Genomic DNA, 15495 nt, shown 5'->3' on the forward strand with positions numbered 1-15495 from the left:
TAACACTGGTTAAAATTCTACATTTGTTTGTAATCAGTCATACACTACACGTATAGCAAGTAGATATTATGTTAAATAATAGCACAGCATTCGTTAAGCAGCGTGTTAAAAAAAGACCTCAGAACTCTAGAGTCAACTGAGGGTTAGGTGTTGTGCTTAAGGGCACCAGCCTTGAACGTTGGATAAGAAAGCACTGTTCCTTCACTTCCCCCTCCCTCACCTTCTGTCAGTCCAGGGGATCAAATCTGGACCTTTCTAACCTTTAAGGCCATGGATCCCACTTGATGTCAGCATCTTTCAATATAGTGCCATGCAACTCAGTCCAACAGAGGAAACACAAGATCAAAAATCGATGTGACCAGCATTTTGTCTTATTCACCAACTGCTCTTAAGCAGAAATTACTTTAATTATTATTTGGATTTGATGATTTACAAGGAGTGAGATCTGTTATCACAAGAGCAGAGCTGTGAACAATTCCGCAGGTTAAAAAACACATCATGAATCTGACCTAGACTTTCTGTTAGCCACTGGTAGGGAGCTCCTCTCTACTGACCGGTAGAATTTATTAAAATTTATTAAGTCGCGAGCAGGTCTATTCTAAATCAAGCCGACACAAAAACTGCCCTGGGGTCCTTGGGGTGTGAGTGTGCTAGCCTACTGTTGCTATTTTATAGCATGTTATATTATATATACATGCTACATGTACAGTGCATCCGGAAAGTATTCACAGCGCTTCACTTTTTCCACATTTTGTTAGGTTACAGCCTTATTCCAAATTGTATTAAATTAATCTCTTTCCTCAAAATTCTACACAAAATACCCCATTATGACCATGTGAAAAAAGTTTTCTTGAGAGTTCTGAAAATTTGTTAAAAATAAAAAACTAAGAAATCACATTTACGTAAGTATTCACAGCCTTCGCCATGAAGCTCAAAATTGAGCTCAGGTGCATCCTGTTTCCACTGATCATCCTTGAGATGTTTCTACAGCTTAAATGGAGTCCCCCTGTGGTAAATCCAGTTGATTGGACATGATTTGGAAAGGCACACACCTGTCTATATAAGGTCCCACAGTTGACTGCATGTCAGAGCGCAAACACCAAGCATGAAGTCAAAGGAATTGTCTGTAGACCTCCGAGACAAAATAGTCTCGAGGCACAAATCTGGGGAAGGATACAGAAAAATTTCTGCTGCTTTGAAGGTCCCAATGAGCACAGTGGCCTCCATCATCCGTAAATGGAAGAAGTTTGGAACCACCAGGACTCTTCCTAGAGCTGGCCGGCCATCTAAATTGAGCGATCGGGGGAGAAAGGCCTTGGTCAGGGAGGTGACCAAGAACCCGATGGTCACTCTCAGAGCTCCAGCGTTCCTCCGTGGAGAGAGGAGAACCTTGCAGAAGGACAACCATCTCTGCAGCAATCCACCAATCAGGCCTGTATGGCAGAGTGGCCAGGCGAAAGCCACTCCTTAGTAAAAGGCACAAGGCAGCCCGTCTGGAATTTGCCAAAAGGCACCTGAAGGACTCTCAGACCATGAGAAACAAAATTCTCTGGTCTGATGAGACTAAGATTGAACTCTTTGGTGTGAATGCCAGGCGTCATGTTTGGAGGAAACCAGGCACTGCTCATCACAAGGCCAATACCATCCCTACAGTCAAGCATGGTGGTGGCAGCATCATGCTATGGGGATGTTTTTCAGCAGCAGGAACTGCCAGACTAGTCAGGATAGAGGAAAAGATGAATGCAGCAATGTACAGAGACATCCTGGATGAAAACCTACTCCATAGCGCTCTTGACCTCAGACTGGGGCGACGGTTCATTTTTCAGCAGGACAACGATCCGAAGCACACAGCCAAGATCTCAAAGGAGTGGCTTCAGGACCACTCTGTGAATGTCCTGGAGTGGCCCAGCCAGAGCCCAGACTTGAATCCGATTGAACATCTCTGGAGAGATCTGAAAATGGCTGTGCACAGACGTCTCCCATCCAACCTGATGGAGCTTCAGAGGTACTGCAAAGAAGAATGGGCAAAACTGCCTAAAGAGAGGTGTGCCAAGCTTGTGGCATCATATTCAAAAAGACTTGAGGCTGTAGTTGCTGCCAAGGGTGGTTCTACAAAGTATTAAGCAAAGGCTGTGAATACTTATGTAAATATGATTTCTTTGTTTTTTAATTTTAATAAATTTTCAGAACTCTCAAGAAAACTTTTTTCACATGGTCATAATGGGGTATTTTGTGTAGAATTTTGAGGAAAGAGATTAATTTAATACAATTTGGAATAAGGCTGTAACCTAACAAAATGTGGAAAAAGTGAAGCGCTGTGAATACTTTCCGGATGCACTGTATGTTGTTTACATGCGTTGCTAAATTTCCTTCTACATTTTTTGTTGTAGTTATTTCATGGTATTACAGTATGTACGAAATGCAGACTGTAGAACAAATTTTAAACAATATACCAAATGAATATGCATATGGCCCAGCGTTACCCCCTGTTTTAAAAGTTCAGATATTGGCGTTCCTAAAGAAATGTTTAAACCATGTATAATTCTGTTTATTTATTTGTGTTTTTTTTTTCAGTTAATGAGGCCTCCGAAGAAGACACTTCATATTAGATGAGCATTGGTCCCACACAGTCCAACCCCACCTGTCATGTTTCTCTACCTTAAAAGTCTTGTTTACATATCGTCACTGCTGGACTTAGCCAACGTGGAGGTGGAGAATAATTATCATTTTGTACCTGGATGTGTGTAAATGTGTGTGTATGTGTGTGTGTTTATGTGAGTGTGTGTGTGTGTGTGAGTGCACATTTTGTTTTGCAAGTACTGTTTGCAAGGTGTTCTCATAAGACATTAAGTATACTTTTATCTTTTTTAAATGTTCATATTTTCTATGCTGAGAGAACAGGGTGTCTGCTTTGTTGCCGTATCTGTTAGGGTGTGAGGGAATATCAGGAATTGTAATGTTTGATCTCTGTAAACTCAAGGAGACCAAGTCATACGTGATACACAGACACAGCGAGTGCGCACATCTAAACGGATCATATTACAGTAATCTTACAGTGAAAGTCAGTAGCACCTCAAGGATATGGCTAACGGCGTATCTCCATCCCTTCAGTCTCATTTCCGTCAGTGCTTTTCTAGGTTTCTAGCTCGAGTGCAATACGCCAGGACAAAAAGTGAATGATGATCAGACTAACAAGCTTGCTTTTGTTTTTGGTGGTGTGGAAGCATTCTGTGAAGTCGTGAAGTGCTATTCCTGCTTTATCCTTTAGAGTGTTGACAGTTTTTACCGTGATCTTAGTTCACAGGCTTCGTTCTGTTCTGTTCTGTTTGCTCAGTCATAACGCTTTAGCATCAGCAGTGTGTAAAACTGACAAAGGGAACATGTTAGCGTATAGTTTGCTGTTTTATTCAGTGTGTGTTTTTAAACAATACACAGTAGAAAAGCTGAAATTATTTGTAATAAAAGAATGTAACAGACTAATGATCTATAACAATGAACCTGAATATCTGTTCAATCAAATGTTTTTATTTCCTTCGCTTATTGTGGAAGATTTATGGATTTGTTTTCATTTTGTTTTATATCGTGCTCTGATTACTTGATGGAGTATTCTCGCGAAAATCTTGTTTCTTGTAAGTTTCAGTCCTTCCTTAATGAATTAGCTTTAGCTCCTTTATCAAGTAGTGCATGAATTGTCATCCTCTATCAGCTCATAATCATAATTATTTCCTTTAGCTGGTTGTTGCTTCTTAGTATCATGTGCATCTTTTTGTGATGATTTTTTGATCTAGGGTCAAATGGAATAAAAAAAGTTAGTGCGTCCTTTTAAAACAAACTGGTTGTAAAATATTTTTAGTTTGCACACATTCTTACTTCATCTTTGCAGTTATGATCAATGCAAAATTTCAATTCTTCCTAGAAATGTGCAAAAAAAAAGGGAATTTAGGATTTACAGAAAGGAATAAATCACAGATTGAAACAGTGTATTTTTCACACTAGCCGATACGAACTATTTGATCTACGTATTTTGTTTTCAGTTTCTCTGCTTGGTTAAGACGTTCTATAGATTAACAAAGGAAACTGAACACAAAATTAAAGCAGTTTATGGAAACGTCTTTGAGTAATTATTAATGACTCTAAAATTCATGTTTAATTTTCAATGTTAAATTTCTGATTCTGTGGTAACAGGGATTGTAGATGAGCAGTAGATAATATTTTATCTTGCTGTATTTCTTTTCTTTCTTTTGGTGTCTTTTCCAAAGCCATTGTTAGATTTTATTGCTGTGATTTCACTAAGAAAAAAAACCCAAATGAAACTTATACACTAAGGAAAAATTTACCTATGGAGAGTAAAAAAAAGAACATATCAATAAATATATAAATAAAGTATGATGTTTGAAAGTCATGTTTTCTATTTAAATATGTTGCATAGATGCAGTTAATAATAAAGCAAATGGTTTGCACATGACATGGTTAAGCAGTTTAAGCACATTAAGCTATTCATGTTATTACTAACATAACCAGAAATGTTTCTATATAGCACTAAAGGTCTATTTTTATGTGAACTCAAGGCGAGGTAAAGATTAGCAAGCTAGTGTAAACAGGGTCGAATGAGAATACATTTAGAAGTCTAAGAATCTGTTTAGCCAAGAGGAGTAATGAAAAACGGTGGGTTGTGGGGTGAACAGTTCCTCTATCATTTAATTATCATTTAATAAATCAGAGACATTTCATTAAGACTCCAAAAATGGCTAATTTGTGGGAAAGGGGTGCATGTCACCTTTTAGGTAGGCTAGGTGTATGTTTTAAACTTTATTATAAAAAATTACGCTTGCATCTCATTTGCAAAATGTTTTTAGTAAAATAAAAAATGCATTCACTTGTGCCAGTGGCTCTCAACCCCAACAAGCTAAACAAGGATAGAGCAAAACAGCAGGCTGTTTGGGGTCCCTCGTGGAATGGTTTGAGAACCACTGCCACAGAATAACCCACTATTGATTCCCTGAAATCTTTTTTTGTGAGATGTGTAAAGACACAAATTTATAAAGCATTCATTTATTTCCAATCAAATCTGTCCAGTTGTTTACAGATGTGGCTCTTGCAAATTGCATCTGCTTTACCAGAAATACATATATGAGATTTTACTTCTCTAGCTGCCCATCGTGAACATTTTCAGGTGCAGAAGAAAACTCCAGAATCACTGCAGTAACTACATGTACAATTTATTATCTGTCATTTACACACTGCAGCTGCTGTTCAATATGTATTGCATGATCATTTGATCCTCAATGCATGCCTCCATAGATGGTCTTTTGTATATAGGTATCACCAACATGGAAACAAAATGCATATTTAAAAATCATTTCTTTTTTAAATGCAAGGGAAGTATTAAGTGAAGTGAACGTGGTCAATCAGCCAATGTCCTGGACTCATTATTCTCTAGTTAGAGAGTGTGTGTACCCTCTGGATTTCATAAACCACACTGGTTTTGAGGAAATATCTCATAGAGCTTAAACTTCGGGAACAGCTTTACAGTGCGCATGCTACTTCTCTGTGATTACAAAAAACTGCGATACTTGCTTTATGAAAACCAGTGGTAACTTCACAAACACACATACACACATAGCCTATGGGCAAGACCCCGTTAACCAAAAAAGAGGAAATCTGACTTTTGTCCCTAATTTCCTCTTTTGTAGTCAACAGTTTTTGGATGTCAGCGCCACCACTGAAACTGTTACCACTGCAAATATGAAACATTAATATAGCTTCAACTGAACTGACCGTTATCGCTAGGCACAAGCAGGTAGAAAGCTCACATTGGGTCTAAAAAGTATTTATTTTAGTACCCACTTCTTATTATGTGTATCATGCAAGTACCACTATAGTAGTAAGCAGTGGTAGTTCATACAGATCGTATAGTATGCTATTCAAAAAGTATATAGCAATTATGCTAATATTTCAATGTGTCAAGGAAGAAATACGGAAAAGGTTATTGGAAGGTATGAAACCACAGAAATGACCACTTCCTTTTTATAGACTGTTTTTATCCGTATTCTAGTCTAAAGCCTATTCTTTTCAAAAATGCCAGGGTGTTCATTTTACTTGAATGTCCGTATTACTGTGTCTATTGCCTCTTACTCACATGGTTGGTTAAGTAGACCAGTAGAAAGTTCAGAATGTCCTGCACTACCTTTTTTATTGAGTACTTTTAATGAGGAGACTCCTTACAGAACGCTGTGTAATCCAGGATTTGCTGCAACCTGTCTTAATCCCTGTCCATTAAAAAAACTCACCTCATACACCTCAGATTCACAGTGGTAATCACTCAAACCCAAAACATCCTGCACAATGATGATGATGATGATGATGTCCTATTCATAACATGAAGGTAGTGGTATTCTCTCTTTACTGGTACAGTATGTTTACATGTCCTCTATTAAAGACTATGAATTAAATTATGGGCATGTTAATGCTCACGCACATTAATGACCAAAAAAATCCAAATCACAGCCAAATAATGTAAGACAGGGTGAACAAACAAGCTAGACAGAGCGTACTCTGCTAGTTATGGGAATATGGGTTGCTTCATGAACAAGGACTCATGACTGCAGCTTTTCCTGTGCCAGCGTCTGCAGAAGGGGAGCTCAAACTCAGCACACAGTGAAACACATGCTGAGCTAGAAGCTAGTCTTTAACCACATTCTCTCTCCATCGTCTGCTCCCTTGAAAACAAACTCAATCAGAAGAAAAGAACCTGCTTTTTATCAACAGTAAAACTCTAGAACGCCACACTTGGGGGCACAACGTGGAGGTAAGGCTAAAAGCTAACCTGGCTGCACACCATGCAAGAAGACACAATGCGAGGACAGCAACAGTATCCAGTAATAATTACACAAATAACTATTTTCTCGTTACTTTTATAAGCTATTTTCATGAGTCCACATGAGTTTAATTGTGAGGTAAAAAAATAACAGGGTTGTAAACAGGGTGGTATTCTTGATCCACATTTGAAGCCGTCATGAAATAATTAATATTGCACTCTGAAATCCTCCTTGAGAAAAGACAAATTTAGCCCAATCGCATCAGAAACTGCTTTCAAAATATATTCGTTAATAATCAATGTGGCCATATGTGCAGAATCAGTTGCTCACTTTTAGAACATCGTTTGAGAAACTTGATATTAAAGATGATTAAGTTCACATCAGCTTGTTACTGGGAATTTCGCCATGGGGTTTGCTTGGGTGGCAGGAGGGAAAAGCACATTAGCTTCATGTAACAACAAAAGCTAAAACAGTTTGCTGATCCAGGTTTATGACTGAGAAATATGTTGCCATGACACCAGCAGCTTTACTCTTAATACCACAGTAAATCTAGTGGCGTTTATGAAACTGACCCTGTATCTGTAATTTGCTGCCCCAAGCCAAAATGTGTTTAACCTCCAAACAGTCCAAGGCTTATTACACAGTAAGGTGTATTAGTCAGTAACTACGGGGACATCTGTACAAACAGGTGGGGCTATTCTGTGCTAACAGAAGTTTATAATAACACTTTCGGCCCACCAGTGGGGTTAAAGAAATGTAAAGAAAAAAAATGGCATTAATGTGAGATTACCACTTTCTTTATTTTACACCATTTGCAACATCAGAATTAAAAACAAAGCAAAGAAAACCAAAAGCAACTCCACATTCTCCTTTCCTTCTTGGTACAATCGGACGAGCAGCGTTCACAGTGCTCTGAAACCCTCCAGCTCCATTTCTGTAAGTGTGCCACTAATATGGAAGGAATTAAGATCAAGCTCACAAGCACAGAGAGTCTTTCTGTGAGTTATTGGTTAATAACATCCATCCTAAATAACCGTGAAGGTCTTCAAACCGGACAGCACAAAGAAATATGTGAGTTAAATTAAGAGCGGGAACAGGACGGCTACTTTCATATATGCAGTCGAGGGAGGGAGGGACGGAGGGAAGGAGGGGGGATTTGGGGTTGGGGTAGCAGTGTTGTGATCGGAGGTTAACATAGTCAAGAAATGCATACATACACAAACATACGCACACACTTGTGCGCCAGACACACACACACATACACACACGCACACACTGTACATAGATAGGGTGGACTGAGTCCACCGTGCAAAGCTGTTGTGGCCTTACATAAAAAATATATGCGAAGGACCAACGAAAAGGAAACCGAAAGAGCATGAGTTGGGAGTAACTGGCTAAGCTTTCATTCAATATGACTTTCTAAATGCACATTAAAAGGCAGGCATGTCAAAATCTAGCATTCCAACCACCATGACAGCGGACTGGTGAGAGTGAGATCACATTTATACTGATTACAGATTACTCAAGCTCATTCTGGCATGATGGAGAACTACACAATGACATTCATTCCAGGTTTTTTGTTGTTGTTTTTTTTTTCAGTTTTGTTTTTTCATCATCTCAATACTTTCCAAATGTGGACCTGCATTTGTGGGATGTGGGTAAACATGCCCCAATTACAGACGGTCAGTTTATCAAAAGCCTCTGGACAGAATTTCGAGCGAATGGACCTTGTTTAGTTGCAGTAGTGCGGTTGTCGGTGTGGTTGTACAGCAGGTATGGGATGGAGACAGTGCTATATGCCATATGCTGCAGATTCGGTTTTCCCGCTCCCATTCCAAGTGGATACATTTAGTCTAATATTTACATATATATCCCCTTATTTTCAGCACCTCTTGGTGACCGCAAAGAGGTCTGTGATTGAGATTAATGTCCGAAATGACCCTTTTGTAACGGTTTCGATTTGTGTTTATGTTTTTTTTTTTTAGATTATACCACAGTAGCCAAAACAAGCGACAAAACAACAAACCTAGATCCAGAACAGAAGAAGGTTAAGCTTTCTTTGGTCACAAAAAGAAGAGGAAAACGCAGGAACGACAACCCCAATAACAAACCATTACAAAGTGTACCTCTGTAAGAAAGAAAATACGTAACTAAAACTCAACAAGCTGAGGTTGTGGGGTTGTGACATAGGGAAGATACCTGGTAGACTATGTGGTAGACTAAACAACCGAACAACAAAAGGGAACACGGTCACAATCTGCCGTTGTGCCGAGATTTTTGGGATACGTGCCACACAGAGCAAAGAAACTAACGAAAAAAGCTGAAGTAGAATTGGACTATGTGGTAGAAAATTTGCTGTTTGTGTCCCGCTTTTCTTCCCTCTCCCCTTCTTCCTCTGCCAACGCCCCCGTTTCCAGCTCTTCCGTCACTTCGGGGGTGCAGTAGCGTTGGAGCAGTTGGTGAAGGTGCTGCTGAAGGGCATCAGGTCGCAGGGCCTCCGGAGTGTCTTCCAGTCGCTCCAGGTGGGTGTGTTTGCTCTGGGCGTCTCTCACCACTGTCTTCTTCTGAGTCTGTGTCTTTCGCATGCAGGTCCTGTGAATGAATCATCCCAAATTAGTGCTGGGATAGAGCTTTTACAACACCATGGGCCAGATTCAGAAGGCTCGCCAGCAACAGCGCTAGGACACAGAAATTGTGATTGTCTTATTTCGGGTGTGGTATTTTTACGTGACCCGAGTAACAGCTTATCACATTTTTAAAACGCCCCAGAAACAGAGCCTCGGATTCCACACCAGGAATAGAAGTACTGTTTGTGCAAAAATTAAACAACTGTGCCAGAGCAGCAGAACTATATGTACTGTATATGTCGATCATACATTTACTATATGTCTCTTTCAAAGCCAGGCTCTGAAATCCCACTTAAGGGAGTTAGGTTTGTCTCAATGCCAGTTATGATTTTTTCACATGGTGCTAAATCTTACATTCTTAAAAATAAAGGTGCAGCAAATGGTTGCCTTTATGGAACCACTTTTGGTTCCATAAAGAACCATGTTTGTCACAGAGATGTATGAGTGTGAGGAACCTTTAAAAGACCCCAAAAAAATGACTTTATCAATTTAATGGTCAAATCTTTATTACAAAAATGGTTCTTTATAGAAACAAAAGTGGTTCTTCTACGTCACTGCTCAAAGAACCTTTTGTAGCATCTTTATTTTTTTAGACTTTTTAAAATGAGCCTTCTAACACTGAAAGTTTTGTTGTCTGACCCACTTATACCCAGAAGCACATGGAGGTCTGGTCATCTGACCGCTCTGACTACCTGTGTTGGTTTCACCTCCTTATAGAACAGTTTGGTGGTAAAAAAAGACTGTCTAGCTTCTTTCATGTTTCATTAATTTCTGTGAAGATCTCAGAGATTATTTAACGTGCCTTTGTTCAATATAACAACAACAGTACATTTAAATATTGTAAAAAAAAAAGTGGAAATTGTTTACAGTATTCCACTAAGATATAAGATTTACAGGTGAACATAATTTCTTATGTATTATTCATATATATATATATATATATATATATATATATATATATATATATATATATATATATATATTTTTTTTTTTTTTTTTTTTTTTTTTTTTATTATTAGTAGTATTTTTTGTTTTGTTTGCTTTTTTTCTGTTTCTGTTGAGGCAGTACTGTCTGCGTTCGGAATCTCTAAACATCACAGTAAATCTAGTAGTGCACTTCATGAATCTGGTCCATTTCAATACCATTCCATTAGTTCTCTTCTTGCTCCTTAATGAGCAAAAGCACACAGAGAAACAGCTTTGTTAAGGTTAATGATAAGACACACCATCACAAACATTAGCAATTTCAATTCACACTCAAGCCTCTTTCAAGCATAATGCACTCTCTAGATTTGGTTTCTCTATAGCAATATGTTCTAATAGGCTACTTATATGTTACTGCCAAGTCCTCTGTCCTTTGGCATTAGAACTTGAACAGTGATGAGAACACTTTCTAATAATACAGCTACGTAGTCAATCAGCAGTTGTTTTTTTTTGCATTACAACCACAAAAGTCTTTAAATAACACAGAATCACTAAACTACTAAAATGCTTCTGTACAATAAGCTGTTAGAAACAAAATTGTTAATTCAGCAGAAGCTGTAGTTAATTGTTTGACTGCTATATTCATTCTTAAGCATGCTCACCAAGTGTTAAAGCTGAATTTGTTAAAATTAGATCAGCAAATGCATGTCTTGTTTTTTTTATGCTGAGGCCTAACATAAATCACAACAATCCAAGCTGTTCTTCAGACCTTCTGACAACTGATCCATCCTCCTTCACCATCTCTTTCTCCACTAAATGGGGCAAGTGCACCTTCTCAAAGCCACCTGCATAACTCAAAGCCTGTGTGTCACATAATATGAAGGAAAGCAACTTTTACTGAATGTTGACAGACTGTAAAAAACATCTGAGTTAAGATTCAGAGTGTCCAGCTCACAGAGTTCAGCAACAAACCTTTTCAAAGTCATCTTTAGCTGAGGGGAGATCTGTTGACAACAAGGGGTCACCGATTTGTTTTTCCATCCGCTCACCCTGTACTACCATGGTTTTGATGACCTTGCTGACTTTTCGCCCTCTGACAGGCTCTACTTCAAACTCAGAGGATGTTGCTCCACCGAAAGGTAGTGGTTCAGAAAAAGTCACCTGAAATTTTTTGGGGTTTTTTTTTCAATTGCATTTAAAAATCATACACCACTTGCTTTTTCCAAGACAAAGAATGCCTAAAACATACACACCTCGGTCTGATCTCCCCCACTCCTCACTACTGTCCTCTTCACCACCTTAGAGAAGCTATCAGCCTCATCTACTGTGATGGCTTCTTGCTGGGCTCCCTCCACCATCACTTCTTCTCGCTCCACTCCATCTGCTGACACATACTTGCGGATAATTTTTCTTGTGATCTGTGTGGACACAAGAAAGGACACCATGGTATGAATAAAGACAGAATACCTACCTAGAAGACCTTTATTTTCTAAATGTTCTTCTATTAAAGAATCCCCTTTGTCAGTTATAGATAGAAATGTATTTAACCCAGTGTGAACTTGACTGAGTGAGAAAGACAGAAGCAAAAATGTCATAATGTAATAATTATGTAAAACTTGGCATTATTGTTTTGGTGCCATACAGCAGTGAAAATGACCTTTTTAACAACTATGTTTCCATCCTCGTCTGTGTATTGCTCCTCGGTGACTGTCTGAGGGGAAATCTCGGGAATGTCATCACCCTAGAACAAAGAAAAAGTCCAATGTCCAACTAATTTTGTTTGGTATAACCAAAAGCTGTCGAACACGATAATGATAAAGTGTAAAGTATACAGTTTGTCCTCAGGTGTTGAGAAGAGTTTATGTGTTGTGAAATGTGAAAAACTGAAATTAAATGGATGTTTTATGTCTGTACACAAGTTCCCAGCATACCATCAGACATTTATTGATGATCATCAAGTCGAGTATTAGTATTTACTATCTCCCAGTCGTTCTAATAAAGATTTGAGAGAAAGAATTTTGACACAATCCACAGACAATAGGTTTAATCTCACCTTGAAACCAACCACAAAACATCATAAGGTATGTATATATCCATACTAACCTCCACTAAGTCACACCCAAAAGGTACCTTCACAATAAATGTTGAAAAACAGGGCATAATATTATAACATGCACACCTAAACAAATACCTGGATTATAACTCTGCGTCGTACCACTCGGGTGGTTAACACCTCTTCCTCTGAACTATCGGACAGCAAGCCTAGCTCTTCTGCTATTTCCTGAGAGTCGGAAATGCATTATTGGCATGGAATAACCTTAGGGCAAAATTCTTAAATACTTGCAGATCACACCATGCAAAGCCAGTGCAATGCTGAGGTTTCTTGTTTTTCTCTTTTAGTGTAAAGTGTGTTCTCTAATCGGCTGTGATTTTATGTATTTATTTATTTATTTAGTCTTTTAGCTCAAAAGAATCTCCCTGTTGGTTTTAGAAAAAGCCGAAACCTATGAAAATATAGCTTGAGTTGAATGTACTGTGGCAATGAAAATGCACTGTGGGAATGAAATATAACCAAGCAAGTTTCATTACTGCTAAAGGGGAAAGCAAGAATTAATCTCAATTCAGAAGATGAGTTACAACGTCCAATCTTCTCCAAATCACAGATATACAAACACACTGCATTAAGTAGCTTCCTGTGTAATCATTACATGTCTGGTAAAATTTTTGGGCATGCAGACAAACATTAAAAAAGGTCAATTTTTGCACAAATCAGGATATTAGCTTGGGCATTGGGATTGCTGCATTCTCTCTAGGGACAAAAGCTGCACAAGCCATAGTAGCACTCATGCTCAAGGCTTACCCTTCCTAGAGAATCATCGTCATCATCATATTGGGCTCCCTCTCTTGGAGGCAGCTCTTCAGCAAAGGAGTGTTCATCTGCATATCCATAAGGGTATGCTACGTCTTCACCATGCTCACATACATACTCATCCTCCGGTTCCAGAACAATGGGCAAGTCCATTTCCTCACTACCCCAAGATATGGGACGGTCTCTATCCATACCTGTACTTTCTACATGCGAGTATTCTTTTACTCTGAGAGTGCCAGTCAAATTGTCAATGTCTGGGGTGCTTGGTAAATATGTGGGTTCCTCAACTTGGTAAAGTGCATCGGGCACATCTAAAACTTCTCTCGATCTAATGTCTGGCTCAGACGTATCTGAAAAAGCTTGTTGGCAGTCGAAGAACTCAGGATCGGATTCTAAACTATCTGCATGTACCGGCCTTGGTCTGGCTTCCAGATCAACATCCTTGGATTCTGTGGATTGTTCAGATGCGTTGAGCTCATGAGACACATCTTTGGAACTAGGAGCTAAAGCAGTTCCCATTTCACTGATGCCCAATCCTGGTTTATCTCTATTGAGTGCAGCTAATGTTTTCTCAAATTCAGAAAGAACATGCTGGAAGCCCGGGGACAATTCAAGGGAGCACGTTGCTCCCGCAGGCTCCTTTCCAATACGTGTTGAATCTATAGATAACGCTTGGTCAGAACATGATTCACTAAAAACTGGTGACAGGGGACTCATATCAGTGGGTGAAACCTCACTGCCTGGAGACCTGGAAACCGAATCTCTGTAATGAGGAGTGGCATAATCAAACCCTAAAATGGGTGACATAGTGCTGCTTAAATTAGGAGTCACTGTCCTATGAGATTCTTGCTTGTAAAACTGGAAAGGAGTGGTATCGACTTGACATAATCCAGAAGGTGCTTTAGGCTGCTCAAGGGCTGCAGTACTAAGCGACGTGGTTCTCTCGGGTACACTCAGTAGAGACTTTGTGTCACCTACTCCCGACTGTAAGGACAATTCGCTGGTCAAAGAGGACGCAATTAATTTTAGCTTGCTCTCTAAGATGGCCACTTTACCACAATCGTGGACTGCTGGCGAGCTGTCCCCACTGCCAGCTGCATCCTTAAGCAAAGTGGTAGAATATGGGTCTTCTTCACTGAGCGTTAACTCTTTTACACTTTTTGCATTGAAATGAATATCCTTCTCTGAAACTTTGTCTTCTAGAGCCTGAAAAGGAATTAAGGTTGAGCGTGAGTTAAATCTACACTAGACCATTTGCTTCAGAGGACATGCACTGACATTTGTTTGCACACTGTTTTCCCTCATGGATTTAACTGCATTATTTGTTGTGAAGATGAAATTACAGCACACAACAGCATGAGGTGGCATGAGAGGTGTTTTACAACAAACCATGCATTTTCTTTCAGAAGCTGAAAAACCTTTTGGAAGTTAACACAATATGTTAGTTGGCATTCGCTAAGTCCACACTGATCAAGGGCTCTTCAATCAGGACTGATTGGTTAGTGGATCCAGAGGAACAAGACTGATCCTTCCATTAAGTCACAGCATTCCTCCAGTGTGGCACAAACTGTGATTGACGTACAGGGACATGCTAGGCTTCTTACCCTTGCCTTGGTTTGCTGACAGGCCAGTTCGGAGGTAGCAATATGAGGTTTAACTTCTGGATCCTGTTTATCCCAAATCTCCTGTTCTTGAGCAGCCACCTTAATGTGGTTACTGTGTCCTAGGGTGCTTATGAGGCCTCTACCGTCTTCATCTGCATTAGATGATCTCCTAGCTTCCTTCTTTCCAGATTGAGATGTCTGTTGGGTTTCAATTGTCTTTTTTTCGTCTTCTGATTCTGACACAAATTCATGACAGCTGGGTAGCGTCGTGCTACTGCTGTTCAGGTCTTCGTTGATAGGCCTCTGGAACTCTGCTGGGCACTGTGATTTTGTGTTGTCTGATTCAGAGACGGTCGCAGTTTGTGCTCTGCATGGTTCTTTGGGGAGCAATGCCACATCACTTGTGCAGTAAGATGTGCTGTCCTGTTGTGGGTCATCTACCACAACTGACAAAGTTGGACTTGTCTCTTCAACTAAATCTTTCTCCTGTGCTTCAGATGTTACAGACTCAGGGGATTCTGGGCGAAAATCACTCTCTAATATCAGAGACTCGGGTGTATTAATTATGATGGGTTCCATTTCTAAGCTGAACGCTTCAGGGGAAGGGCATCTAAGTATAGATTCAAATGAGACTTGGATGGGTGACAAAGATC

The 15495-nt window shown here is 39.5% G+C and overlaps 2 protein-coding genes across 32 annotated transcripts in view; one reads left to right on the forward strand and one right to left on the reverse strand.

The window, feature by feature from the left end:
• camk2d1 (calcium/calmodulin-dependent protein kinase (CaM kinase) II delta 1) overlaps positions 1–4386 on the forward strand; it is a 91248-nt gene extending 86862 nt beyond the window's left edge. For all 12 annotated transcript variants that reach the window (XM_072687973.1, XM_072687978.1, XM_072687976.1 and 9 more), the window contains one exon: positions 2575–4386. In XM_072687973.1, the coding sequence (XP_072544074.1) occupies positions 2575–2578 (4 nt within the window). In that variant the 3' untranslated portion in view covers positions 2579–4386. The remainder of the gene's footprint in view (positions 1–2574) is intronic.
• An 817-nt stretch (positions 4387–5203) lies between these two features.
• Positions 5204–15495, reverse strand: part of ank2b (ankyrin 2b, neuronal) — a 207950-nt gene continuing 197658 nt past the window's right edge. For 18 of the 20 annotated variants that reach the window (XM_072687958.1, XM_072687957.1, XM_072687967.1 and 15 more), the window contains 5 exons: positions 12027–12110; positions 11623–11787; positions 11342–11530; positions 11139–11230; positions 5204–9410 (listed from right to left, as the gene is read on the reverse strand). In XM_072687958.1, coding sequence (XP_072544059.1) covers positions 9155–9410; positions 11139–11230; positions 11342–11530; positions 11623–11787; positions 12027–12110 — 786 coding nt within the window. In that variant the 3' untranslated portion in view covers positions 5204–9154. Of the gene's footprint in view, positions 9411–11138; positions 11231–11341; positions 11531–11622; positions 11788–12026; positions 12111–12560; positions 12651–15495 lie in introns of all 20 variants that reach the window. The other 2 variants (XM_072687971.1, XM_072687962.1) reach the window with 2 other exon arrangements.

Source organism: Salminus brasiliensis, chromosome 9, assembly GCF_030463535.1.
Source record: "Salminus brasiliensis chromosome 9, fSalBra1.hap2, whole genome shotgun sequence".
NCBI classification, from domain to species: domain Eukaryota; kingdom Metazoa; phylum Chordata; class Actinopteri; order Characiformes; family Bryconidae; genus Salminus; species Salminus brasiliensis.